The 24,406-nt window shown below is 40.4% G+C and overlaps 1 protein-coding gene across 4 annotated transcripts; it reads left to right on the top strand.

Annotated features, from left to right (window-relative positions):
- The first annotated feature begins 1,569 nt into the window (after positions 1-1,569).
- Positions 1,570-24,406, top strand: CDR2 (cerebellar degeneration related protein 2). Of its 4 annotated transcripts, none has more exons than XM_079121441.1 (5): positions 1,570-1,992; positions 10,450-10,562; positions 20,622-20,770; positions 21,010-21,174; positions 22,611-24,406. In XM_079121441.1, the coding sequence occupies exons 1-5, from the start codon at positions 1,914-1,916 to the stop codon at positions 23,473-23,475; spliced, it is 1,371 nt and encodes a 456-aa protein (XP_078977567.1). In that variant the 5' UTR covers positions 1,570-1,913; the 3' UTR covers positions 23,476-24,406. The 4 variants fall into 4 exon arrangements, with proteins under 4 accessions (XP_078977567.1, XP_078977568.1, XP_078977569.1 ...); XM_079121442.1 differs by lacking the exon at positions 1,570-1,992 and adding an exon at positions 6,220-6,528; XM_079121443.1 differs by lacking the exon at positions 1,570-1,992 and adding an exon at positions 6,576-6,599.

Genomic DNA, 24,406 nt, shown 5'->3' with positions numbered 1-24,406 from the left:
TACATTTTATTACCCACAAGAATATTTGAGTTTTTCCCCTCCCCCAAATCACCCAAGTCTTTATACAGACAAAAGTTTGAGGATCTATAATTTCTTCCAAACAATTTGTCCTATTTCTACATAGCATTTAAAACATTTTATTGGTACATTATAATTATGTACAGTAATGGAATTTACTGTTACATATTTATACATGCACACCATATAACAATATAATTTGGTCAATTTGGTTCTATAGTACCTCCTCTTTCCCTCTCCTATTTTTAATTACAATGTGTGTACAAGGCTTAAAAAAAAAAAAATCTAAGAGGGATGTATAATGTAACTCCAGTCCCAACTCACTTCTCCCTTCAGGCACTTTTAACTATTTCCCATTTTAGTTCTGAGAGCTCTCTTACCTGTGGGAAGGAATTATTGAATCATCAACTTAAGGCATTAACAACTCACTCCTGGGATACATAAGGATTTAACTAACACTACTCCTCTCTCTCTCTCTCTTCGATTTTCTGGTAGTTATTATGACCTTCTGTTCTAGAGATCATCTTTCAATAATGTATTTCAACCTCTATCTTTTGTTCCATAAACATTAAGCAGTAGCACTGCTCTTTGCCTAAAAGCTGAACTTGAGGTCTGTCCACGTGGAGAACACTGACCTTCTGTCACCCTATTTGAAGAGTTTCCGTGCTAGTTCTGCTTGATGATGCTAAAAGCTCAACACAGTATTCACTGTGCTATGTTTATGGAGAAGGGCGTGCACTGCCCTGCTGGCCATCAAGCCTAGGATGCATGCAGTCTCTCCTCTCCAGGTGCAACGTCAAGCCCCCAGATATTTAGCTTGGGGTCTACCAATCTTTTCTAAAAATCGTATGCAAAACTGCTTGCACTTCTCTCCCTTCAAGGAGCCGGCTTCAACAGCACCCCTTTCGCCCCCGAGATTCTCAAGTGGGTGGGGTGCCCATCCTTTTAGAGGGCTTGGAACAATTCCCAGGGGCTTGGAGGCGAGGGTTCAGATGTCCAGGAGGAAAGAGCTAACTCTCACGGGACGTTTTCTCAGCCCTAAACTCCCCCATTGACCCCGAGTCTCCGCGCTTCACCGAGGGCGAGTCTGGGAGTCCTATGGGAAGAACCCGTGGGGCAGCGGACTTCGGGCTCCCGGCACCCTCAATGCCTCCGGTCAGCACCAAGGGCGCGGGACAATAACCGCCCACTGCTCGGAGGCGGGAGTCCAGGCAGCTCGGACTGGCGCAGCTTGTCCACTAACTGCCGGGCGGATCGCCCACCTCAGACGCCGCAGAGGCCGCCACCGCCTCCGCACCCGGAACCCCGAAGGCACTCGCGGGAGAGAGACAACGCAGGCGAGGGGGCGGGGCTTTCGGCCGCACCCCTTCTCCTTTTCCCCGCCTTCTTTGTTTCTTCCGAAGACGCCATTGGCTGACTGCCCTCGGGACTGGGCGAGCCGCGAGCCACCGGTGAGACGTGATTGGGCATGTTTGCTGCCGCTCGGCCGGCGGCCGGCTCGCGATTGGTCAAGGAGCCGCCGGGGGTTTGAATCGCATCCCCTGTCGGGGAGGGTTCTGCCAAAGTGCCACGTTGGGCCGGGCTGCGGCGTGAGAGCCGGCTCTAGGCGCCAAGCGGGGTGCTCGCGCCGGGGCGCCGGCAGTTGGGGCCGTTGGGCGGCGCGAGGCGGGTCGGGAAGCGGGTGGACGGCGAGCGCTGCGGGCCGCCGCGGCGACCGGCAAGTGGCTGTGGTGAGGCGGTGAGGCGGTGAGGCGGCGCGGCGGAGCCTGGGCGGAGGCGCGTCCCGCCCGAGGGCGGCTCTGGCTGAGGGCGGCGGGACCCGGGGACAGCCCGGGGTAGCGGCGGAAGCGGGACGGCGGCAGCGGGGGACGCTGCCCCTGGAGTCCCCGGCGGAGATGCTGGCGGAAAACCCAGTGGAAGAGTTTGAGATGAAAGAGGACGAGCCGTGGTACGACCACCGGGACCTGCAGCAAGGTGAGGGCGAGGTCGCGCGGCGCGGGGGAGAGCGGCCTGGCCGGGAGACGGCGGGTGCGAAACTGTTAGAAAGTTGTTTCTGCTCGCGGTCGGAGGCAGGTGCTGGGAAGGTATCGCGCTCACCTGGCGGCCGGGCCCGCCCATCTCGCCGGCAGGAAGCGTCGCGCCGGGCCCACGGCCCTGCCGACGCGCAGCACTAATAATGATCGCCCGTGCGCCGGGCACTGCTTGGAACGCTTTCCGTGGATTAACCGATTTAATCCTCGCCGCATTCCTCCGAGGCGGAGAGGGGTGAACCAGCACCCCTCGAGGTGGCGGAGCCCAGGAAGCCGCCCCTTAGGCTGCTCACCCCGCCGCCTCCTGCGAGTGTCCTCACAGCTCCCTTAAAGGCCAGCAGGCGGTGGGAGCGGCCGCAGGTGGTAGTGGTAGTATGGAGGTATGGCAGGAGCTGCGCCAAGCCCTGTGCACACCTACTCTCTTTCAATCCGCATCATCACTCCGAGTAGTCTTTGCTATCCCATTTTCCAGACGAGGAAAGCGGAGGCTAAACGGTGGAGTGGCTTGCCTAAAAGCCAAGGGTGGAAACAGATGTTTTTGAACCCAGAAACTCAGAATGGGGAATCTTAGTCACTGCTCAAACCCTCTCTCTTCCTGGCCATCCCAGTTTCCAGCTTTTAGAGTTATTGCCGTGTTTTTTGTTTTAATTGCTTTATGCATAGTTCAGTTGCCAAATGAAATGATTTAAGGACACTTCTACAATTTGCACGTGGATCTCTTGCTGATGGTATCTCCAGAGGACAGTCTTAGAGCAGATCTCGATTTGGAGCCAGTAGTCCCCCCCCCCCCCCCCCCAATATTAGTAGCAGGAGTTTGCAATTGGGGAACATTTTTTATGTGCGGGACACTCAAAGGCCCTTAACACAGATGCTCATTTAATCCTCATAACACTAGATACTGTTAGTAGAATCTAATACTAGTTGACTGGTAAAAGAAGATAGTGTTGGGGGAATTAGTTTCACTTCAAATTCCAGAGCAAACATTCTTAACCACTATACTGAATAATCCTCAGGAATTCTTTTTTCAAGCATCTTCTGTTTCTGCAGTTCTGTGTAAATCAATTATTTCAGCTCTAAAATTGCAGTGAAAACATCTCATTTATTTGAATATTAAATTATCATGATGTTTGTTCATGCTACCATTGAACTTGGCAGAAAAAACACTGCAGACTTGAATGACTTAGAAAAGGGGGGAAAAACACCTCTTTAGAGAGAAAGTGATTTAATATTCAGTGACTTTAAAGTAGTTCAACATTATACTTATATAGTCTAGCTATTAGCACAGTATTTGCCATCATTTTCTGTATGTCCCAAAGACAAATTTGTCATATATTTCAACGAATGTAGTTTTGGTTTGCCCCATAAGGATTAATGGCTTACTTTGATACTTTCTTTAGGATTAATGAGGCAACTCCATGCAGTTGCAACAGTTGCCTGTAATAAATCAAGCAGTTTGTGTAATCAAAGCTAGATATTTTTGTTTCCTGTGTACAAGAAGCATGCACAATTTCTAAGGGCAGGCTTTTTTTTAATCTCCCACATTTAGCTAATAGTTAGCACATTGTAATAGAAGCTTGATTGTAATATTTGTTGAACTAAACTGAAGTACTCATACAGGATTACTGTTTTCATGGCTCTCTTCCATTAAGGTACTTTAATCCACACTGCACTCTCCTCTGTGGGAGGTTATCAGAAACAATCAGTTACTGATTCAATCATCTAAGAAACAAGTGCACAAGTACAACTCGTTGGGGTTCCATGTGGAATTCTTAACCTCTGATCAAAATGAAGTCATCAGAGCTTCAAGTTTAACAAGCCTTAAAGAACCTCTGAACCTCTTTACTGCTGATTTGCACTTGAAATTTGTTCTATACCTTTCAAAAGATTTTTACATCCAATGTCACAACAGTCTTTGACATATAACCCTCAACAATATGGGGTAGGAATAGAAGTGAAATTCCAACAATCAAAACTTGTGAATGTGGCCTGTGAAAGAATGAAGGCTACAATGTGGATAAAAGGATCTTTCCCTCCCCCAATTTTGCTAAATAATGTGTCAAAGAACTCGGCTTTTTATGTGGTGCTTAGGATCAAACCCAGGACCTTACATGTGCCAGGTAAATACTCTACCACTGAGCTACACCCCCAGCTGTAACTGGATCTTAATAGATTTTAAAGCTTGTTCATTTCTCAAAAAAAAATTTTTCTGTTCTATGCCAGATGTTAATCTAGGCAATGGGGCTCATGGTGGCCAGATAGGTAGACAGGATACCTAATCTCATGAAGTTGACGTTCTTTCTAGGCATCTGTTCACTACAGAAGCCTGGAAATGCTACCTAGTGCTATGTGCCCTCTGTGGTGCCTGGCACATTATAGGCCCTCAGATGTTTGTTACTGAGTAAAGTTTGGGAGCAACTCTGTCTTATGATACAAATCATTTAAGTGGGTCTAATGGGATCTTATTTGTAGACATCTGTTTTTTATCATCCTGTTAACTTAGGCTTATTTGGAGAGAGTGGCTTAAAACAATGTTTAAAGATCCTGTTCTCAAAGTCTTACATTACTAAATTTTTTTACCTTTAGCAATGGAAGCCATCACTTAAGTAGATTGAGTACTCCTTTTATCAAAGTTTGCTAGAGCATTCTTAAATTGTAGAAAAATTCTAACCTCAGTAGACTCTGTTCTCCTGTTCATACCTTGTTAGAAACATATAAAGCTGAGTGTAGGCAAAAGGAGAAACCACTTTGCTTTCAAAACCCTTGGGTAGACAGACTATTTTTTTGTCAGAGGGCTGGGTTGGCACAGTGGGAATGCTGACAATAATCTCTGTGGGTAAAGTCTTTTCTGGGACAGAAGAACCTTCTGTGTAGGTAATGATGGTGTTTTCTTTGAAATGTGCCCCTGAGAACCAGGTGAAAAGACATCAGAGACTGATTTTTCATTTAGGCCAACTACCATTATAATTGTCCTTTGGTGAGCTGTGCAAGTTAGAAGGATTCAGGTTTTGAGTATGTAGATCAGCAAATGACATACTAGTTTAAAGGAATCCAAAAATTTCTTTTCAAGATGAGTAACATCTTCCTTATGTGCACCTAATTCGCTGAATCACAGTTTGGAGGGTCATTAAAACTGACACCATCATTTTTCTTAATGTTTATGTTCAGGTTTTTTGTGTTCCCAATTATAGTAGTGTTGGCAACAGGAGTTAAACAGAAGCGTCACCAAGTGACGCATCTGACTTTGTAATGGGAAAAGCTTTCAGCCTTAATGTTATTGAATTACTACTACAGACTACAGCTGACATGGGAATATGTTTAAGAAATGAAATAAAGATGGGCACTGTGGCACATGCCTGTAATCCCAGCGACTTGAGGCTGCGGCATGAAGAGCACAAGTTCAAGGCCAGCCTCAGAAATTAGCAAACCCCTGAAACAAAAGAAGAAATCAAAAAGGCTGGGATGTAGTTCAGTGGTAATGGGCCCCTGAGTTCACTCCCCAGTACAAAAGAGAAAAAAAAATACAATGGGCGAACTATACTAACAGAAGGATTTAAAGATTTCAAAAAAAAATTGACTCAGCTGCTAGTTCTGATTTTTTGCCAAAGGCATAAAGCTGAATGAATATCTGTTTAAAGCTAACAGTTTACACCATTAAAATAGAATATTACCTGCAGAGACTGATTAGTAAAAGAATATCAAACATATGAAGATATTGATAATATTGTAATTCTCAAGCCTGCAGAAAATCTGATATTTTTAGTGCCTGCCTAAGCCAGGCCAGTTCAATAGGATTTAGAAAAGACAATGAAAATCCTTATCATAAAATAGAAATGAACAGGTGTGCAAGGCATTGAAACTATATTGCTCCGTGTGTGTGTGTGTGTATGTGTACGCGCTTTAATTAAAAATATAAATAAAGAACAGTCCATATTCTCCTATTCTCTCTACTAGTTATTTAGAAGACCTTGGGCTTACTGCCAACTTTTGGCTCTTTTTGGCTATGGAAGCCAGATGCTACACAACAGGAAACAAATTTTTTTAAAGACCCAAAAAAAAAAAAAAAAAAAAAAAAAACACCCTCCGTCGTCTTTAAACTAACAGATGAAGTAATGTCCTATTATACAGTGTGACTTCACAGACACTTTTCTTGTAGTTGAAACTTGCTAGAATTCTAAACATCCTATGAATTATTTAGGAGACTTTGAGACTTCAGGTTACTGAAGCAGGTGGGTGTATTATTTAACTGAAAATAAGGATTGAGATAAGAACAAGTCTCAAATTCTTTTTCGTTTGCTATTTACTAGAGTACTTTACTTGGCCTCTGCTTCTGTGGCATAGGGAAGATACCTTGGGTGCTATTAAATAGCATAAGCAGTTTCATAACTGAATAAAAAGTAGTTGATGCAGATCACAAGTCAGTCTTGATTTGGAAGAGGTTTCTTTCAGCTCAGGTTTTGATTGCTAGTTAAGAACATCTTTGGTAAGTCTCTGATCCTTCCCAGTGACAAATTAGCACTTTACAACAGGCCAGAAAGAAAGACTTAAGTAATGGTAGGTGATGCTTTGATGTTTGTCTTTAATATATTGTGATGGTTTCTTTGTGGGTCTGTGTATACACTTCGCATAAAATTGTTTCATCCTCATCCCTACATAGTTATTTTGCATTTGTTGATGACAGGATATTAACTTGCCTGGGGCTGTGTGTGCTTTCACTAGCAGAGTAGGCAATAAATACCCAAATGGTAGTTGCTATCTTGACAATAAGTGAAGACTAATCATCTCAACTTGGGAAATTTGCATCTTCTATCTTAAGAGTATGTTTACCTCCTTTTCATTAGCCTTAAAACCATGCAGATGTGGATGATAGAGAATCATAATGAGAGGGAGTTAGAACCTGTTGACTGAGTAGCTTCTGTCTTACCTGTGACTTACTGTATGAATTTGATCAGGTCATTAAACAGCTTTGTGTTTCAGGGTGTCTCATTTTAAAAATCGGGTGACATGCCTTGTAAAGATAAAAAGTTTAGTGGCACATGCCTGTAATCCCAGCAACTCTGAAGGCTGAGGCAGGAGGAGCACAATTTCAAGCCAGCCTCAGCAACTTAGCAAGCTTCCTTTTTCTCAAAAGGAGAAAAAAACGGGCTGGGGATGAGGCTCAGTGGTTAAGTGCTCCTGGGTTCAATCGCTGGCACAAAAAAAAAAAAAAAGGATGTGAAGTTTATAAAAGTTCTGTCTTATTCTGTAGTTAAGACGTTGGGGTCTTAACGGTAATAACAGTAATAGTCAATATTGTTTATATTGAAATCATAAGAGACTGTTTTGGCACCTGTCTACCAATATTGTTTAAAGTGTTATAAAATGTTTTAAAATGAGCTGGAGTGGTGTGTGGTAAATGTTGCTGCTTTGATTTTTCCTAATGAACAAACTAAACAAGTAGAAAATTATGCACTCAGGTGAACATGACTAGGTAACAAAGTTGTTGCTTTTGTTACCATTTATTCTAGGTTAAATTTTAGCATTGGTAGTAATGGATAGATGTTAAATCTTATTTGAAAACCTTTAAAAATTCAGTTTAAAATCACATCAGGAGGTTCCTGTTTTCATAACAAATATTTGTTCATTGTAAGTACATTTTGCTGGGCACACTGGCACATGCTTGTAATCTCAACTACTCCCGAGGCTGAGGTAAGAGGATCATGAGTTCAAGGCCAACCTGAGAAACTTAGCAAGACCTGGTCTCAAAATAAAAATAAAAGGGCTGGGGTTGTAGCTCAATGAAAGCATTGTTGCCCCACCTGCATGAGACCCTGGTTTCAATCCCCAGGGCCACCAAAACCAAACAACTACTAGATATATGCACATGTGCAGCGCACACACAGGTACATACACATATTGATATAACTTTCCATCACATCTAGAATGAAATTCAAAATTTTTCTACCATGACCTGTCTAATCTGATTCCTGCCTGTTTCTCCCACTTCATCTCACTTGCTGTCCTCTCGGCTTCCTTTACACTGGCTGCTTGGCAAGTTGTAGAATATGCCAAGTGCTTTCTCAGCTCTTGCATGGTGACTTCCTCATCCTTCAAGCTGTAGCTGTCTCTTCAGAGAGATCCTTCTTGTGACCTCCTGTTCTAAATTGGGCCTTTGTCCAGCCTCAGCAACTTAGGAATGCCTTAAAGCAATTTAGTGAGACCCCGTCTCAAAAAATAAAAAGGACTGGGAATGTAGCTCAGTGGTTAAGTGCCCCTGGGTTCAATCTCCAGAACACCCCGCAAATAAATCAATAAGGCCTTTGTTATCTCCAAATTCAGGGGTTTCCCTCCCTTATCTCTCTTTTTTTACATATGTTTAGTTGTAGATGGACACAATACCTTTATTTATGTGGTGCTGAGGTTTGAACCCAGTGCCTCACATGTGCTAGGCAAGCACTCCACCACTGAGCCACAACTCCAGCCCCCCAACCACCCTTGTCTCTCTAATACTCTATGTCACATTGGTCAACAAATCCTGATGGCTTTATTTTCAAAACATGTCAGGATCTTGGCCCTTCACCCATCTCCATCTCCGCTACTCATGCAGGTCCCCATCATCTCTTGGCCAGTTGATTGCATCATCATCCTGTCACTGGGCTGCTGCTTCCCCTTTTGTTTGCACACCAGCCTCTGCTGGGTTCCATCACTTTTGATGTAGTGGCCAAATCTTTTTTTTTTTTTTTTTTTTTTTTTTGGCAGTGCTGGGGATCGAACCCAGGGCCTTAGTGCTTGCAAGGCAAGCACTCTACCAACTGAGCTATCTCCCCAGCCCAGTGGGCAAATCTTGACTTCCCTAGTAAGGTCCTATGCAAGTTAGCCAACCCTGGGGCCTCTGATTTGACTCCCCACCTCCTACACAGATCCTGTTCGGCCTCCCTGGCCTCCTTAATAGCTCCAGTCAGGCTTTCTCCCAGGGTCTTTGCCCTCATTTGCCTCTGCCTGGAATGTTGTTCACCTAGATAGATCTATGTGGGTCACTTTTTCAGTTCCTTCACATCTTGATTGAAATGTCACCACTGTCAAGTTTTAAAAATTCAAATTATTTATCTACACTCCTCCTGTAACCCTTCCTTGCTTTATAAGTTCTTTTTAGCACTTTTTATTATATAATTTATGCCATTTTTTTCCAATTGGTAAAAAATACATAAGCTCCATGATGGCAGGGAATTTTTTGAGTTCCTAATACCCCTAGTACCTAGAGTATGTTGTCTGATGTTATTGACTGTCTGCATGTATGAATGTCACTTATCACAGTTTGTAAATTTAGTAATTGCTGTCTGGCTTCCCCCATTAATCTGGAAATGTCAACAAAAGCAGGAACTTCATCCATTTTATGCACCATTCTATAGCCAGAGTTTAAATAGTACCTACTAACAAAAACATTGATTTGTGAATCATTGGATACTAATCGGTAATATTTCGCCTTTTATAATGGCATAGTCTGCAAAGTACTTCCTTGTGAATTACTTTTGATTTTCACAATCTTATCTTGACAGAAGAGCAATTGCTCTAACTCTAAGAAAATTACATGTAGTCACTGATAAAATCACTATCTTGAAGCATTCTGGTAAATTATAGTCATAATTGAACCTCCAGACCTTCCTACTCAGAGTCAGTGCATTTCCCACTATATCAAAAGAGACTGGCCATGAAATTCACTATGTAGATAAGTTGTAGATAAGTATTTCATTTACCTAAGTTACAACTTGTGTCCTTTTCCCCCCATATTACTAAATAATTTCCATTTCTGTGTTTGTAGATAATTTAAACAAATCATCTTATGTACATATATGCCTAAGAAAAAAAAGAGTTGGAAAAATTGGGTTTAATGTAATATATGGTTCTATGCTAAATGGAAGTATGAATCAAAAAACATCTTGCTACTTTGCTTAGCTGGTTTGTTCATCTTGAGAAGGACATGAAAGAAGTAGAGAGAGACTTGGGGCAATTTTCTTACTAACACTTATATTTTTCTTTTCTATTTTATTTTTAGTCCCACTAGCAGTCCACAATATTTGACAACAGCCAGATCCATTGGAACTTTAGAAATCACTAAAAGATCTCTCTATACTTTAACTCAAGGGTCCATCCAAAAAAGTAGACTCCCAGAATTTGATTAAGTCCATTCTACTAGCAAATAAGTATAACTTTAGAAATCACAATGCTGAGCACCATCCCTGAACTAATAACTACATCTCCATAAAGTAGATTGCTATTTTTCACATCATATAAGTAATTCAGGTATGTTGTATTGGGATCTGACTTGTATGTGTTGGGACTTGGTTCATTCTTATTTTAAGGACTAGTTTATATAAGATGGCGAAGTGAGTTCATTTGCATTTCCATGATTTCTTTGTTGTGCTAGATCTCCAACTTGCTGCTGAGCTTGGGAAGACATTACTGGATCGGAACACAGAGTTGGAGGATTCTCTTCAGCAGATGTACACAACCAATCAGGAGCAGTTACAGGAAATTGAGGTAATGTCCTTGGTGGGAGAATTGCACTTTGATGTGTGGCAATCACATACTGCTACACTAATGCTTACAATTAGAAGCAGTATTCTAAGGCAGATTCTTTTTCAAGAATAAGAACCATCAGAAAGGTGGAGACTTGATTTCTACTTTCTTTAAGTTTTCCTAATACCTAAGTTTATGATTTTCATCTTGCTGCACACTTAGTGAAATGAACCCAAAATTTACTAGTATATAAAGCAAACTGAAACTGGGTACCTACCATCCAGCTTAAGAGAGGAAACTATTCATACTATTGAAATTCCACATATACCCACTCCTTGGTGGCATCTCACTTCTTCCGAACACCTTTCCAAATTTGGATTTAGATAAAAAGTTCAAAAAATCATAGTACCTGATTACATAATGTATTTAAACTCCTTGTGCCATTCAAAGAATTAATCATCAAGTACATGTTTCTTTCTCTTTGCTGTTATCTTGATTTATTTTCATTTTCAGTGGATTTCATTAAAATATTACTTTTTGCCTAACTTAAGATGAAAGATGCTAGACTAAGGCTTTAAAATTAAAGGTACTGTGACCTCATAATTGTTCCCATTAAAGAAGCCAAGTTATATGTAGGCCACTTGACTGTAAAGAAAATTGTGGCTATTAACCTGACAATTGCACTATCTAAACAACTTTCTCCATACCCCAAACTTCTGTCGAACCACCCAAAAAGCTTCACACTTAAATTCAGCTATAACTCATTTCCCTCAGTTTGGTAAAGTAGACCCAGGACTCTTGTGTCTATAGGTAGAAAAATACAAAAGACACCATTCAAAATGATTAGTACTTTCTAGCCCCAGTTATAATTCTACAGAGGGATAATCTGTAAAGATTTCTAACTTACCAGGCACCATTTTTAGCACTTCCTACATCAAGAACATAGAACATCCTCTACCATTAATTGAATTTAACAACTTACAGAGCTTGTTTAGAAACCTAAAAATGCAGGAAAAACAGATATTTTAAAACTGTTAAACTAGCGAAATGTTACATGTAGTCAAGGAACTATTTTCCTGTTCTGTTTTTTAGACGTTGTTTTTCAACTCTTTGTAAGATTTCCTAGAGTAGTGTAGATTGTCATGCACTGAGGTACATTTATTTGTACTTGGGTAGAAACATAGTCTCAATCCATTGTGTTAATGTTTCCTATGAACGAAATTCTAAAACCGATACTTATTTTAACATTTTTTCTAAGGATAGATGAAAGAAATTCAGATATTTGTGTAATTGGGAGAATTATGCTTGTTGGTTATATTACAAGCACAGTTGCTTTGTAATTTACCTCATTAAGTTCCAAACTTTCAATTCTGTGAATATTTCAGTGAAATTGACTGGTGCATTAAAATAGGTTGGAAATCATAACCTAGAGCTTACATATATTATTATGTATAATATGTACCTATTATTTATGTATTATATACTATATGTATGCTTTTATAGGTGTTCCACATCTGACCATGGGACAAAATGGATTAAGTTGTCTACTTTTTCTGTGGTATTGAGGATTAGGCAATTAAAACAGATCGTTCACATTCTGAAAGAATCCAAAGATCTTTGAGTTTCTTCAAATCTATCTAATGTCATTCATAAAATGTTTTAAAGCATAATGGAAATGAAGTATGCAGTTCAGATTTTAATAATAAATATAGAAAAAATACATGTATAAAATTATTCAAAAAAATGTAGTCCAGAGTACTTCCAGAAACACTTTTTTAGTCCAGAGTGCTTCCAGAAACACTTTCATGAGACTCTTGTTTCTAAAACAGGATGTAGTCCACTGGTTCAAAGATCCAAGCAATGAAGAATTCAGTGTTCTTTATTCAAATTGGTTGGAGCTCAGAACAGTCACTGTCTTAGAGTTCTTAACTGCCATTGTTGCTGGCTGGCTGCCTTTGTTTCCTTCTTTCTATAAATCGCTTCATAAAAACAAATAGGGATGGGACAAAACAGGGAAGTGAGGTGGGAGCAGTACTGACCAAGCCCACCTGTCAGCAGGGGACTCCCCTAGCCTGGCCTTGCTGCCTTATTCATATCCAAACCCAGGAAGTCTTACATATAGATCACAAAGTAGACTTCTGAGGAGGGCCCTCTCTAGTAACCTAAAACAAAGAATATAAAAGTAACCAGTCAGCCAAAGAGCCTGATTCCCTACTTAAATATGACCCCTGCATTATGTACCTCTTATCATTACATCCTTTAGGAGCCCCCCCTTAAATTTTTTATAAGGGCTTTTCCTGAATTTAAACTTTGTCAATTTTTTTCCTCTTTGCTTAAAACTTCTTAATAATATATACAGGCAGAAAAGAATACAAATCCTAAGTATAGTTTGATAAATTGTTAAGTAAACAGAGCCGTGCAGCTAGTGCCCAGATGAGGAGAACATTATCAACCTGTCCAGGGACCACCCCACTAACCAGCAGCATCCTAACACTGACATCCTAGATTAGTTTACCCTGTTTTTGAACTTTATAGAAATGGAATCATTTGTACAAGTACTAAACTAACCTTTTATTTTACTTATTTTACTTATTTGGTGCTGGAAACTGAATGAATCCAGGGCCTGATGCAACAAGCACACATTATACTACTGAGCTACACTCCCAACCCTAAACTAACTTTTTAGAATGTTCACTGGCATTTTTTCCTCATTAGAAGAGTAATATATGATCATTTTTAAAATTTAGAGTATTAATATAGTTGAAAGCCAAAAAGTCAGCCCTTATATCCCATTACCCCAGAAAAATTTAAATTGAAATGGTTTAAAAAAAAAAAATCCAGAAACAAACTCGTCAGAATTGATAGTCAGTGCATAACTGGTGAAAATACTATATAAAATCCCAAACTCAGCTGGGCATGGTGGTACACACATGTAATCCCAGCAACTCAGGAGGCTGAGTTCAAAGCCAGCCTCAGCAACTTAGTGAGACCCTGTCTCTAAATAAATGTTTTAAAAGGCTAGGATGTAGTTCAGTGGTTAAGCCACCCTGGGTTCGGGTACCAAGATAAATAAATAAATAATAAAATGAAATCCCAAATTCTTGATTTATTATGACAGTAGATGACTAGGAAACTGCCAAAGTCTATTTGTCAAGTATCCATTCAAAACCTTTTTGTGACCTTCAAATAATCTTCATAAAAAATGATCAGTATTTTTGATAGGTGTTGATTTTAATGTTAAGAAGGTTTAAGCTATTGAAAGAATAATTCCACTGGCTTCAAAGAAGCCTGTAGCCTGCCACTTTTATTCAGTGCTAATTTCTATTTCTATTTTTTTTGAGTCTAGAGCAGTGGGTTTTGTTTTCTTTGTTTTTCCATGGGTGAGAGAAGGGGAAAGAGAAGCTGTGGAGAGTTGTAGGATCTGACACCATCGCACAAACCTGTGAAATTTTTTATTCTATTTCCCCATTTCTCATTGCAACACTGAGGGCTGTTGCTTTGTTTGTTCATGTTCTTTTACACATAGTAGGTAATTGATAAATACTTGTAGAAATCAGTATCTTTAAAGATAAACTGTTGGGCTGGGGAGATAGCTCAGTTGGTAAAGTGCTTGCCTTATAAGCAGAGGGCCCTGGGTTCGATCCCCAGCACCGCAAAAAAAAAAAAAAAAAAAAAAAAAAAAAGATAAACTGTTTATAGAGCTCTCTCAATAACAGAATTAATTATTTAAATAAGAAACTTATTTATTTCTGCATGCTGAGGATTGAATCCAGGGCCTCACTCACACTAGGCATGTGCTATACCACCAACCTATACCACAGCTGCCTACTTCTGGAAATTTTAACATGTTAGGAGATTCGGGTGTATGCCCTCAATTTTATTTGCAAATAGCTAGAGAATTTGGCCATGTAAATTGCTTCTCAGATCTGCTTGCTCCATTGTGGAATATGATAATAATGTTTACACTACATTGATAAGAAGTTGTTCTAAGGGGATGAGCTTATGCAAGTGCTGTATTCTGGACAGTGCAAATTGTGCAGAGTTTATTTATACCCATGTATTAAGGATTTTTATAATGAAAAAAAATCTTAATTCTGAAAAAATGAATCCTCTTGAATTATTGGAGAGACCTTTAAAATAAGCCAAGCTTTTAATAGAATTATAGGTGACTTTGATTTTCACAGTCATGCCCTCCCACCCCAAATTTCCTACAGGGAAAATATATTAATCAGAGAAAAGAGGCTTTTCAAAGGTAATAGGAAATATTTTTTCACTATTATGGAAAATCATTTTGATACTAAATTCAGAGGATTGGGGCTATAATCCTTCATTTAAGGATAATCCCAACACTGCTGGAAACCTGAATATCCATTCCGTTCCATTCTGTGTGTGCTTTTAGTTTGGGTTGTGTGTGCCTGCCCCACATTTCAGGTTAGGTTCTACAGTCGCAAAGAGGTGTTAAATAATCCTGCTGGCCTTTATTTTCCATTGGCTTAACCTCAGTCATAAAAGTGGCTTGTGCATAAAAGTGGCCTTTGTGCATGACAAGAACCTTGTACTCACAGCTGGGGTGACTTTCTGTGCAAAGTCCTAGGCAGTCAGATAACCCAAGGCTCTTTTATAATATTCTGGCCATAGGTTGACATTTTTGCCTGTATTTCTGCTACCCCATGTCCTCCTTTCTCCACTGTTTTGCTTAACATGTCTTCTCTTCCCCTATATAATATGGAAGTCAGATTCATTTGAGACTGTATTGGAGATTTTGAATTAAGAAAATCAAATCAGAAGCATGTCTGTACCTTGCAATGAATGGTAGGAAATAAGGGAATTCATTTCCTTCTAGATTCAGGAAAAAAAAAAAAAAAAAATGGGTAAATACCAATTTAGAGACCAGATCTGAAACCTCGGCATCTGACTCCATAGAGTTAAGAGTTTGATGTTTGCCTTACATCAGGACTTTTAGAGATCAAAAATTTTTTAAGTTGCTGACCAAATTAAACTATTTGTAGGTAATGTATAACTGAGTCTTGGAGAAGTGAAAGGCTTTTCTGATTAAGTTTGACTTAACATAATAAGATTAAACTACTGCATGTAAACAAGCTTCTTGCCATTCTTCAGATTATTCTCAAAGCCAAGTCTCTGAGACTGAAATATCGCAAGTTCTTAATGGTGTCATTGTGTTTTTATCACACTTTTATGTATCAAAAGGAGCACTTTTTGTAGTGTTTTTTTTTTTTTTTTAATAGCCTCTTTGTACTTATTTGTATATCAACTTGGCAAGAGGCAATGACTTGGGACCCATGTAGTGGATGGTAGGAATTGTAAATGTCTCCCCTTCAAGTTACTGGTGGGTTTTGTTGCCTTGGGAATAAGCAGAGAAATAATCTGGAGATGAGGAAGGAGGAGAGAATTAGTGACTAATAGGCTCTTTTCCCAAGAGAGCCAAAACCAAAGTCCATCTTAAATCTTTCAATTAAGACAAATGTCAAGAGAGATTTGAGGGATTGTGAATGGAGATGTAGAAATTGCCATTTAGCTAACATTTTTTTCGTCCCAACTCTGTGTAAAGAATGAACTAGACAGATAAATAAGAACCTTTCCTTCTTAGAAAGAGGGTGACTTTAGTGAGTTAACAGTTCATTTAATTGTTATTGTGTTGTTTTGAGGAAATCACAAAGGGTGCAAACAGCTTATGTTGAAATGAGGCCTTAAGAATAACCGAAGCTATTCGTAACTTCACCTGTGTTTGTGTGTGTGAGAGAGAATGAGAATGCGCCCTGAACCCTCTTAACTATCTTAAGCAATTAAGATTTACATCATCACTACAGTGTGATATGAAAATATCTGTGATTTCTGTTGGTGATGAAGTCGCAAATATCTATTACTGGTTTGTTGCCTCCATTCATAATTCCAGGAAATGCTCAGTTTCAGTTAGGAATTAGCAAAGTATCTTGTCTTCCTCATCTGAGTCCAAAAGACCCTCTTATTTGTGGACCCAGAGTACTGCTGCTGACTGAGGTGGAGCCAGACAGGAGAAGCACATCCTTGGGAGAGGGGAGTTTACGGTAAAGGCCCTAAAGGAGGGAAAAACTTGCCTTACCCTGGGGCAATGGTAGAAAGTTTAAGGTAAAAGCATCCTGAATGTGAAAGAAGAAAGGATCAATGTGCAAATGAAGCTGGAAAAACTGCTTAAGGAAATGTTAATGTGATGTCTTGGACATTAAGTAATTGTTTTTCCCTCCTTAGGAATTGTGGTTATGCTAAAATCAGAAGTTTTCTCTCTCAGAAATATATACTGCCTTGGACTTTTAAATGATCAAGGTTGAGGAGAGTAGAGATGTTATAAGACTGTATAAGACTGTTGATAATTGTTGACACTGGATTATGGGTATATGGGAGTTTATGAAACAATTTTATCCTGCATTTATGTGTGTTTAGAACTATAATTAAAAGTTTTAAAATGTAATGGGTAAGATTAGCCATCTGAAGAAAAGTTAAGAAGGGGCATTCAAAGTAACTAGTGTATAATTTCAGGGAATTAATGATTATAAGAACATACCAATTTTTTTAATAAAGAGCACTATAATGATACAGTTAAAACATAGCTTAATCTTAATGTGAATAACTGCAAGCAAGCTAAGGCCTAAGAAGGCAAATGGTAAGTGTAAGCTCGGCAGCGCGGTTAGCGGCCAAGTAAAATCAGACAGAAAGTGGCCGAAGCAAACTTTATTGGAATTTGGCTCTCAGGCGAAGTTCCCAGACCCCGAAGTACAGCTCAAGTAGGGACCTGGAGAAAATCGCATGTGGCCCTGGCTGCCCAGGGTTTTTATAGGCTGGGATGGGAGGGGGGTCCTGCTGAGTGACAGGTGGATATGAAGGGTCAGTGGAATTTTCTAGCCCACTTGATGGTCAACTTTGGTGGGCTGGCCTTTGTCCCAGCTGCTCAGCTCTGCCCCCTACAGTCGCCTAAATTCCAACCTAACAGTAAGTATTAAGGTTAAGTAGTCAAAATTTTGGGCCAGGGATGTTGTTCAGTGGTAGAGTGCTTGCTGATCATATGTGAGGTCCTGAGTTTGATCCCCATTGTCAGGTCTCCACAATTAAGTCTTCCTAGTGAATCTTAGGACATGTAAAGGGTGAAAACTTTAAAGAAAGATGACAGTAGCTAGCTGCCTCTTACTGAGCGATTTTTTTCATATGCCAGAGACCATGCTGGACTCTACAAATATTAACCTTTATGTAAATTTATATATTATATTTGGAAGAGGAAAAATAATTTTTTCTGGACCCCTATGAGTTCTTTGTTGGAACAGACCCCTGCAACAAAAGACAGATTAACAAAAGAAAAACAAGAGTTACTAACATACATTTTTTATATATATACATGGGACATACCCGAAAGAGTAATTCTCCAAGAGATGGCTTTGAATTTCACCTTATTTAGCATATTAACAAAGAACAATACAGTTTTAAGAGAAGTGACAAGACTTTTGAGTCTCTAGGGGCAGCAATTTATGGGAAGGCAAATGAATGGCAGACAAAGGCTGACTAAGCTCGTTAATGTAGACTCCTCTGGTACTGAGTGGCCCATGAGAGTCTAAAGTTGTCTTCAATGGTTAACCTTTGTTCTGCTGGCAAAGAGGGATGGGGAGGATATCCTTTGTATAAATCTATGCCCTGCTTTTAGGCAGATACAGGAAGGGCAGAGGACTTTCCTGCATCTGCTTCTTAATTGCCTTCAGCCCAATAGTCCTTACACCAAAGAGGCATATTGTGCTGAGACTCTTCCTGGTCCTTCCATATATATATAAATCTTACAGCCTTATGAGGTAGTTTGAGGAAACCTGAGAAAATTCAAGTTCAGATCTGACTCAAACCTGGCTCTTAGGTACTATACCACTGCTACCAACCGGACACTGGGATCCTGTGCCCACTAAGGGGCTTCAGTTCGTGAATTAACTTTTCATGTGCCGTTTATGGGGCACATGTGTTCTACATAGAGGATGTGACTATTCCAGTCATTGGGCAGGATGTGTTCCTGTCATAATTTAATAAATTAGTGTCTGATTATACATTAATCTTTTTAAAGATCGTTGTGAATCCAAAGAATACTTAGAGTTTTATACTTGATATAAAGTAGCTTATAGCATTTGTACAGATAAATATATGTGTGTGTGTGTGTATATATATATATACACATATATATAGATGTATACATATATATAAAATACATCTGTGAACATATATATTCCTGTGATTCTAAACCTTCTTCCCACTCCAGTTTTCCTAAGGGATTGCACACATTCCTGTCAATGACAGGAACTTCCGGTCATGTTGCTAACTAGAGAGTAGGATTAAGAACCCAGTCCTACAGTTCTGAAAAAGCTTCCCCTAGAGAATTTGATGTTGATTTTCAAGGGACCAAAAAAAACTGGTGGGGGTTGAGGCAATAAAGGTACCAGATTTTCATAGGCATCATGCCGCGTGGGCACATGTCTCATTTAATCCTGTCAGTCTACATGGTAGGTACTAACAGATTCACAAACCTTCATTATCAGCTCTGAACCCAAAAGATCTATGAACCAAGATTTTTCCCTTAAGTTTGCAGCAAGTTCATTTGGCAGCAGATCTTGATCTCAACTGATCCAAGGCTGCTTATAGTCTTTGTACTTTTTGATGCAGAAGTATTAATACTTGATTACAGGGTCCTGCCCAACCTCACAGGGGTATCGCAAAAGTGTAAGGCATGAACACCATGTTGTTTTTCTAGAATGCAAAGAATTTTCCAAAATACTTTTGGCTCCAAGAGGTTCAGATGAGAAAACCAAAGTTAGAGAGGCTGTGTGGTGGCTCAACACATTGCTGAGTTATGTAACTAGATTCGAGAAAAGACCACAGATGCTTTTCCCAACACTGTAAGAGTCCATTAAATATCCCATTAAATAGCCCTGTTCTTTGAAAGCAGTCTGTTGACCCTGCAGGTACATAAAGAGCTATGTAAAATGCCTCAAGAAGAGTGTGATTCCCTTAATCATAACTTGGCCATTTAGAAAGAAATCTTAGCAGGACCAAAACAATCTGGTCAGTTCCTCACAAACAAGGAGGATGACAGAATACTCAGAATTAAAAATAATAGTGGCCGTCGAAGCATATTAAACAAAAATATATTTCTGGTTAAATTAATGTAGTTTTCATTACTTTTTGCCCAGAATGCCTTACTCAGAAAAAAAAAAACTGATTTTTTTAAAGTGAAAATCATCGAAAATCCTCCACTTTAGGCTTTCTTTTTCCTGTTAAATATGGTATTTTTGTTTGAACTTTGATCATGCTTTCTGAGCTTTTTCTCCTGAGGGATTTTCATATCTCCCTTTATATTTTCCTTTTGAATATTAATTTTATGCATGTTTTGTAAAATTAGACCAGCCTCATGACGCATAGGAATACTGGTAAGCATTGAGGGAGTTAAGCATATGAAAGATGCTCTGTGCTTGTTTCTTAAGTCAGGTAGTTTTTTTGTTTTGTTTTTTTTTGGAGTGCTGGTGTTTGGAACCCAGGGCCTTATTACACTTGTCAAACAAGCACTCTATCACTGAGCTAGCCCCTCAGCTCCTAAAACCAGTAGTTTTATTGGGATTTAAAGTATTATGGTATAATACAAATTATACACTTGGTCTTTGTCCCTGGTTCCTGGATAGAGCTCCTAAAACCCTTGGAATTTCTGGAGTGCTAGGATAGGCACTGACGGAGAAACCAAGCACATGATCAGGGAGTTAGAACTACCAGCCCCACTCCTCAACCTATGGGGAGGGGAGGGGCTCGATATTGAGTCAGTCTCCAGTGGCCAATGATTGAAGTGGTCATGCTTGTGACGTGAAGCTTTTTGATTAAAATTGAAATAAGGCTACAGGAGCTTTTGAGTTGGAGAATGGGGGGATGTGCCAGGAGGGTGCAGAGCCAGAGACAAAGCTCTGCATCAGCCCTCAGCCCACGCTCGTTGGTGTGGAGAAACAGAATTGGTGTTGAACCCTGCCAGTGTCTTATCTGCTTGTGTCACCTGGTTGCAACCATCTTCTCCTACAGTATCTGACCAAGCAGGTGGAGCTTCTACGGCAAATGAATGAACAGCATGCAAAAGTTTATGAACAACTAGATATCACAGCAAGGGAACTGGAAGAAACGAATCAAAAGCTCGTTGCTGACAGCAAGGCCTCACAGCAAAAAATTCTGAGGTAAAATTTCTAGAATCTATAGAGGAAACTCACAGGGAGTCATTTAGGTAATTTGGAATAGACATGGCTATAGAGGGTTTGAGTCAAGTGGGTAAAGTTTGTTTTGAGAGATGAAGATTAACTGTAAGTCCTTTCCAATTAGAAAGCCCAGTTCGAGTGGCTTATAACTAATCTCTCCACTGCTTTTGTCCTTAGTATAATATGACAAGGAGTGATTGGCTTCTGTGTGTTCCTCGCAGCCTGACTGAAACAATTGAATGTCTACAAACCAACATCGATCACCTCCAGAGCCAAGTGGAGGAGTTGAAGTCCTCTGGCCAAGGGAGGAGGAGACAGGGGAAATGTGACCTGGAGAAATCGACACCCAGCTTCTCGTGTCTGAAGGAGCTCTATGACCTCCGCCAGTAAGAGCCTGCTTTTCTGTGGATTTATAAGTTGGAACATCGTGTCATTGACACATCCTAGATTCCAGTAGTTTAAAAGTACCATTTTTGGGAAATGGCATTTGGCTATTAAATTGCCAGTGGTTTGAACAAAACCACTTAAACATATATATTTGAGATCTTGGGTTCTAATAATTTTATGAAAACTCATTTTGGAAAGTCTCAAGAGCTTTTTTTTTTTTTTTCTTTTTTTTTTTTTTATTGCTTTCAATGTGTTAAATCTTGGTGTAAGATTAGGTATAATTCTGATAGAGTACAGATTTTTTAGTTGTATTTTACCTTAGAGTGAAGGAAACACATGGGAATTTCAGCAAAACAAAAATCCAGGAGAACAAATTTTTTATTTTGCCTGAAGAAATGCTTTTTATGATTTAGAGTTATGAGTTTAAATCTTTAAGAAGTATTTATTGAACACCTGCTGTGCAGCAAGTACTTCGCCAAACATGAGGAATGGTGGCCAACACAGGCACAGTCCCTGCTTCTGTGAGCTTCATCTTAGTGGAGAGGCAGCCCTGCAGTAATCACACAAATAAATACAGTTCCAAGTTGCCTGGACTGAAGAGGAGAGAGACCATTGTTCATTGGTGGTTCTCACCCTAGACTGTCCACCAGGTCACCTGGAATTTTGCAAAGTGGAAACAACCAACCTAAACTAAAATTTCCAGGTGTAGTAAAAAGCTGGCTAAAAGTCATAACAGCAGTGGTGCCTAACCTTGCCTGAATATTATGAATTGCTAGAGAGCTTTTAAAAACCCTCCAGGTCCAGGCAGCAAACCAGCAAGGTCAGAATAGATGGGGTGGAATAGATAGAATAGATAGCTGCCTAGATGATTCCATCTGCAGCCAAGGGTATGAGCCCCTGGGCTGCTGTATTTCCTAGGAAGGCAGCTGTCATGCTGCTGGCCTTTGGGAATGGATGCTCTATGGTACTTTAAAAATAAAAAACAGTCACAAAAATTGTTTGCTTTCATGTGTTTATTTAGCAGCCTCACAGTTTCACTTCAGCCTCTGTTCTAATGTGGAATAAGCTGAAAATCATTCATTGTCACAACTCCACTAAAGATTTAGTTCAAGGGCTCAGTAGTAGAGCACACTTGCCTAGCCTGTGTGAGGCACTGGGTTTGAACCTCAGCAGGATAGATATATATATATATATATATAAATATATATAAATATATATAAATAAAATGTCCATCTACAACAAAAAAAAGTATTAAAGTTTTAGGGGACTGGGGAGATAGCTCAGTCGGTAGAGTGCTTTCCTTTTAAGCACAAGGCCCTGGGTTCGATCCCCAGCACCAAAAAAAAAAAAAAAAAAAATTCAAAAACACCTACAGTCTCTTCCTTTGCATTCTTGGTTGACCTGTGTGCTATATTCTTTGAACTTTCTCCCCTAGACACTTTGTGTATGACCATGTGTTTGCTGAGAAGATCACTTCCTTACAAAGTCAGCAAAGCCCCGATGAGGAAGAAAACGAGCACTTGAAAAAGACAGTGACAATGTTACAGGCCCAACTGAGCCTAGAGCGGCAGAAGAGGATGACCATGGAGGAGGAGTACGAGCTCGTGCTGAAGGAGAACAGCGAACTGGAAGAGCAGCTAGGGGCCACGGATGCCTACCGGGCACGCGCACTGGAGTTGGAGGCTGAGGTGGCAGAGATGCGGCAGATGCTACAGGCTGAGCATCCGTTTGTGAATGGGGTTGAGAAGCTGGTGCCAGACTCCTTGTTTGTTTCATTCAGAGAGCCCAGCCAGAGCCTGCTGGAGGAGTTGTTCCTGTCTGTGCCAGAAGCACATAGAAAGCCTCTCAAGCGCAGTAGCAGTGAGACAGTCCTCAGCAGTTTGGCAGGGGGTGACGTCATGAAGGGCCACGAGGAGACCTGCATCAGGAGGGCCAAGGCTGTGAAGCAGAGAGGCATCTCCCTTCTGCATGAAGTGGACACTCAGTACAGTGCTCTGAAGGTGAAGTACGAAGACCTGCTGAAGAAGTGCCAGCAGGAACAGGACTCCCTGTCACACAAGGCAGTGCAGACTTCCAGGGCTTTGGCCAAGGACCTGATGGGCATGAACACCCCGCCTGAATCAGGTGCCAGCAGCTGGGAACCTGCCTCTGTCACCCCAGAGCCCATCAGTTCTCCCAGTACCACGACACCCCCGGAGTACAAAGCACTGTTTAAGGAGATCTTTAATTGCATTGAGAAAAGCAAGCAAGAAATAGATGCACAGAGAACAAAATATCGCTCTCTCTCTCCTTATTCCTAAACGAGTCTCCAGCTTTACTGCTAACTTACCTGTCTTACCACCCTTCTCCCTTTCAGACTCCAAAACCTGATGTTTGATGTTGCTCATGATATTTGCCTCATTGCTTTGCTTATATAGCAAATGCAGGCAGCAAAGAAAGGAGGTAGCTACTGATGTCAGTTCTACAATCCAGTTCCTTCTAAGTGTTGTAGGAAATCCCATGATAAACTGGCCTCTGGCTGGCACACTCATTAGGCTGCAGTTCCTGGAAAAACCTTAGAGCCAGTCAAGGGATGTCCATGCTCCTGGAGAAATAGGCTTGGAGTCACTATCATAGTGGGGGAAGGACAAGAGTTGGAACAAAGCTGAGCAATTGCCTCCTTGCTCAACTTCTCAAAGCTATGTAGAAGTCAGGGCTTTTGCAAACACTGTTGGATACTGTGAATTCGTTTCGGAAGAATGTTCAAGAGCAAGCGGAGTCGAATCCAGAATAAGTGACATTAATAAATCCACACCCTCCAGTTTTATTATACCCACTACCAGTTGAACTGTGACAGAATCCAGAATAAGTGACATTAACAAATCCACCCCCTATATTTAAATGTTTTTATTCAAAGCTACAGCCTTTAGGATAGGGGACTGTGTTTAATTCCTTTCCCAAATTTAAGCTAAAGGAGAAAGCTCAGATCCCTTCTGCTCCTAGATGAGGCCTGGCTGGACAGTGTGCCTGCTGGCGCCACTCCTACTTGGTTCTGAGCATTCCTCTAAGTGGTTTTGACTTGCTGCAGAAATTCCCATCTGCTACTTTACTAAGCAGTGTTGATGTTCTGACTGTGGAAATACACTCTTACTCTCATTTGCTACTTTTAATTTAAAACTATTTAAGAGAACTGAGGTTCTGATTATTGTATATATTTTTCTAAAAGCTGAATAAAGCTACCTATGAAAATGA

Source organism: Sciurus vulgaris, assembly GCF_902686455.1.
Source record: "Sciurus vulgaris genome assembly, chromosome: 18".
Classification (NCBI taxonomy): Eukaryota; Metazoa; Chordata; class Mammalia; order Rodentia; family Sciuridae; genus Sciurus; species Sciurus vulgaris.
The sequence above is the reverse complement of the archived record's forward strand: the minus strand, read 5'-3'. Positions and strand labels throughout refer to the sequence as shown.

Bases quoted from the DNA above. Each gene is read 5' to 3' on its own strand.
- CDR2 (XM_079121441.1), top strand. From the start codon at position 1,914: ATGCTGGCGGAAAACCCAGTGGAAGAGTTTGAGATGAAAGAGGACGAG. The intron at 1,993-10,449 runs GTGAGGGCGAGG...TTGTTGTGCTAG, and splicing joins CCACCGGGACCTGCAGCAAG to ATCTCCAACTTGCTGCTGAG. The intron at 10,563-20,621 runs GTAATGTCCTTG...CTTCTCCTACAG, and splicing joins AGCAGTTACAGGAAATTGAG to TATCTGACCAAGCAGGTGGA.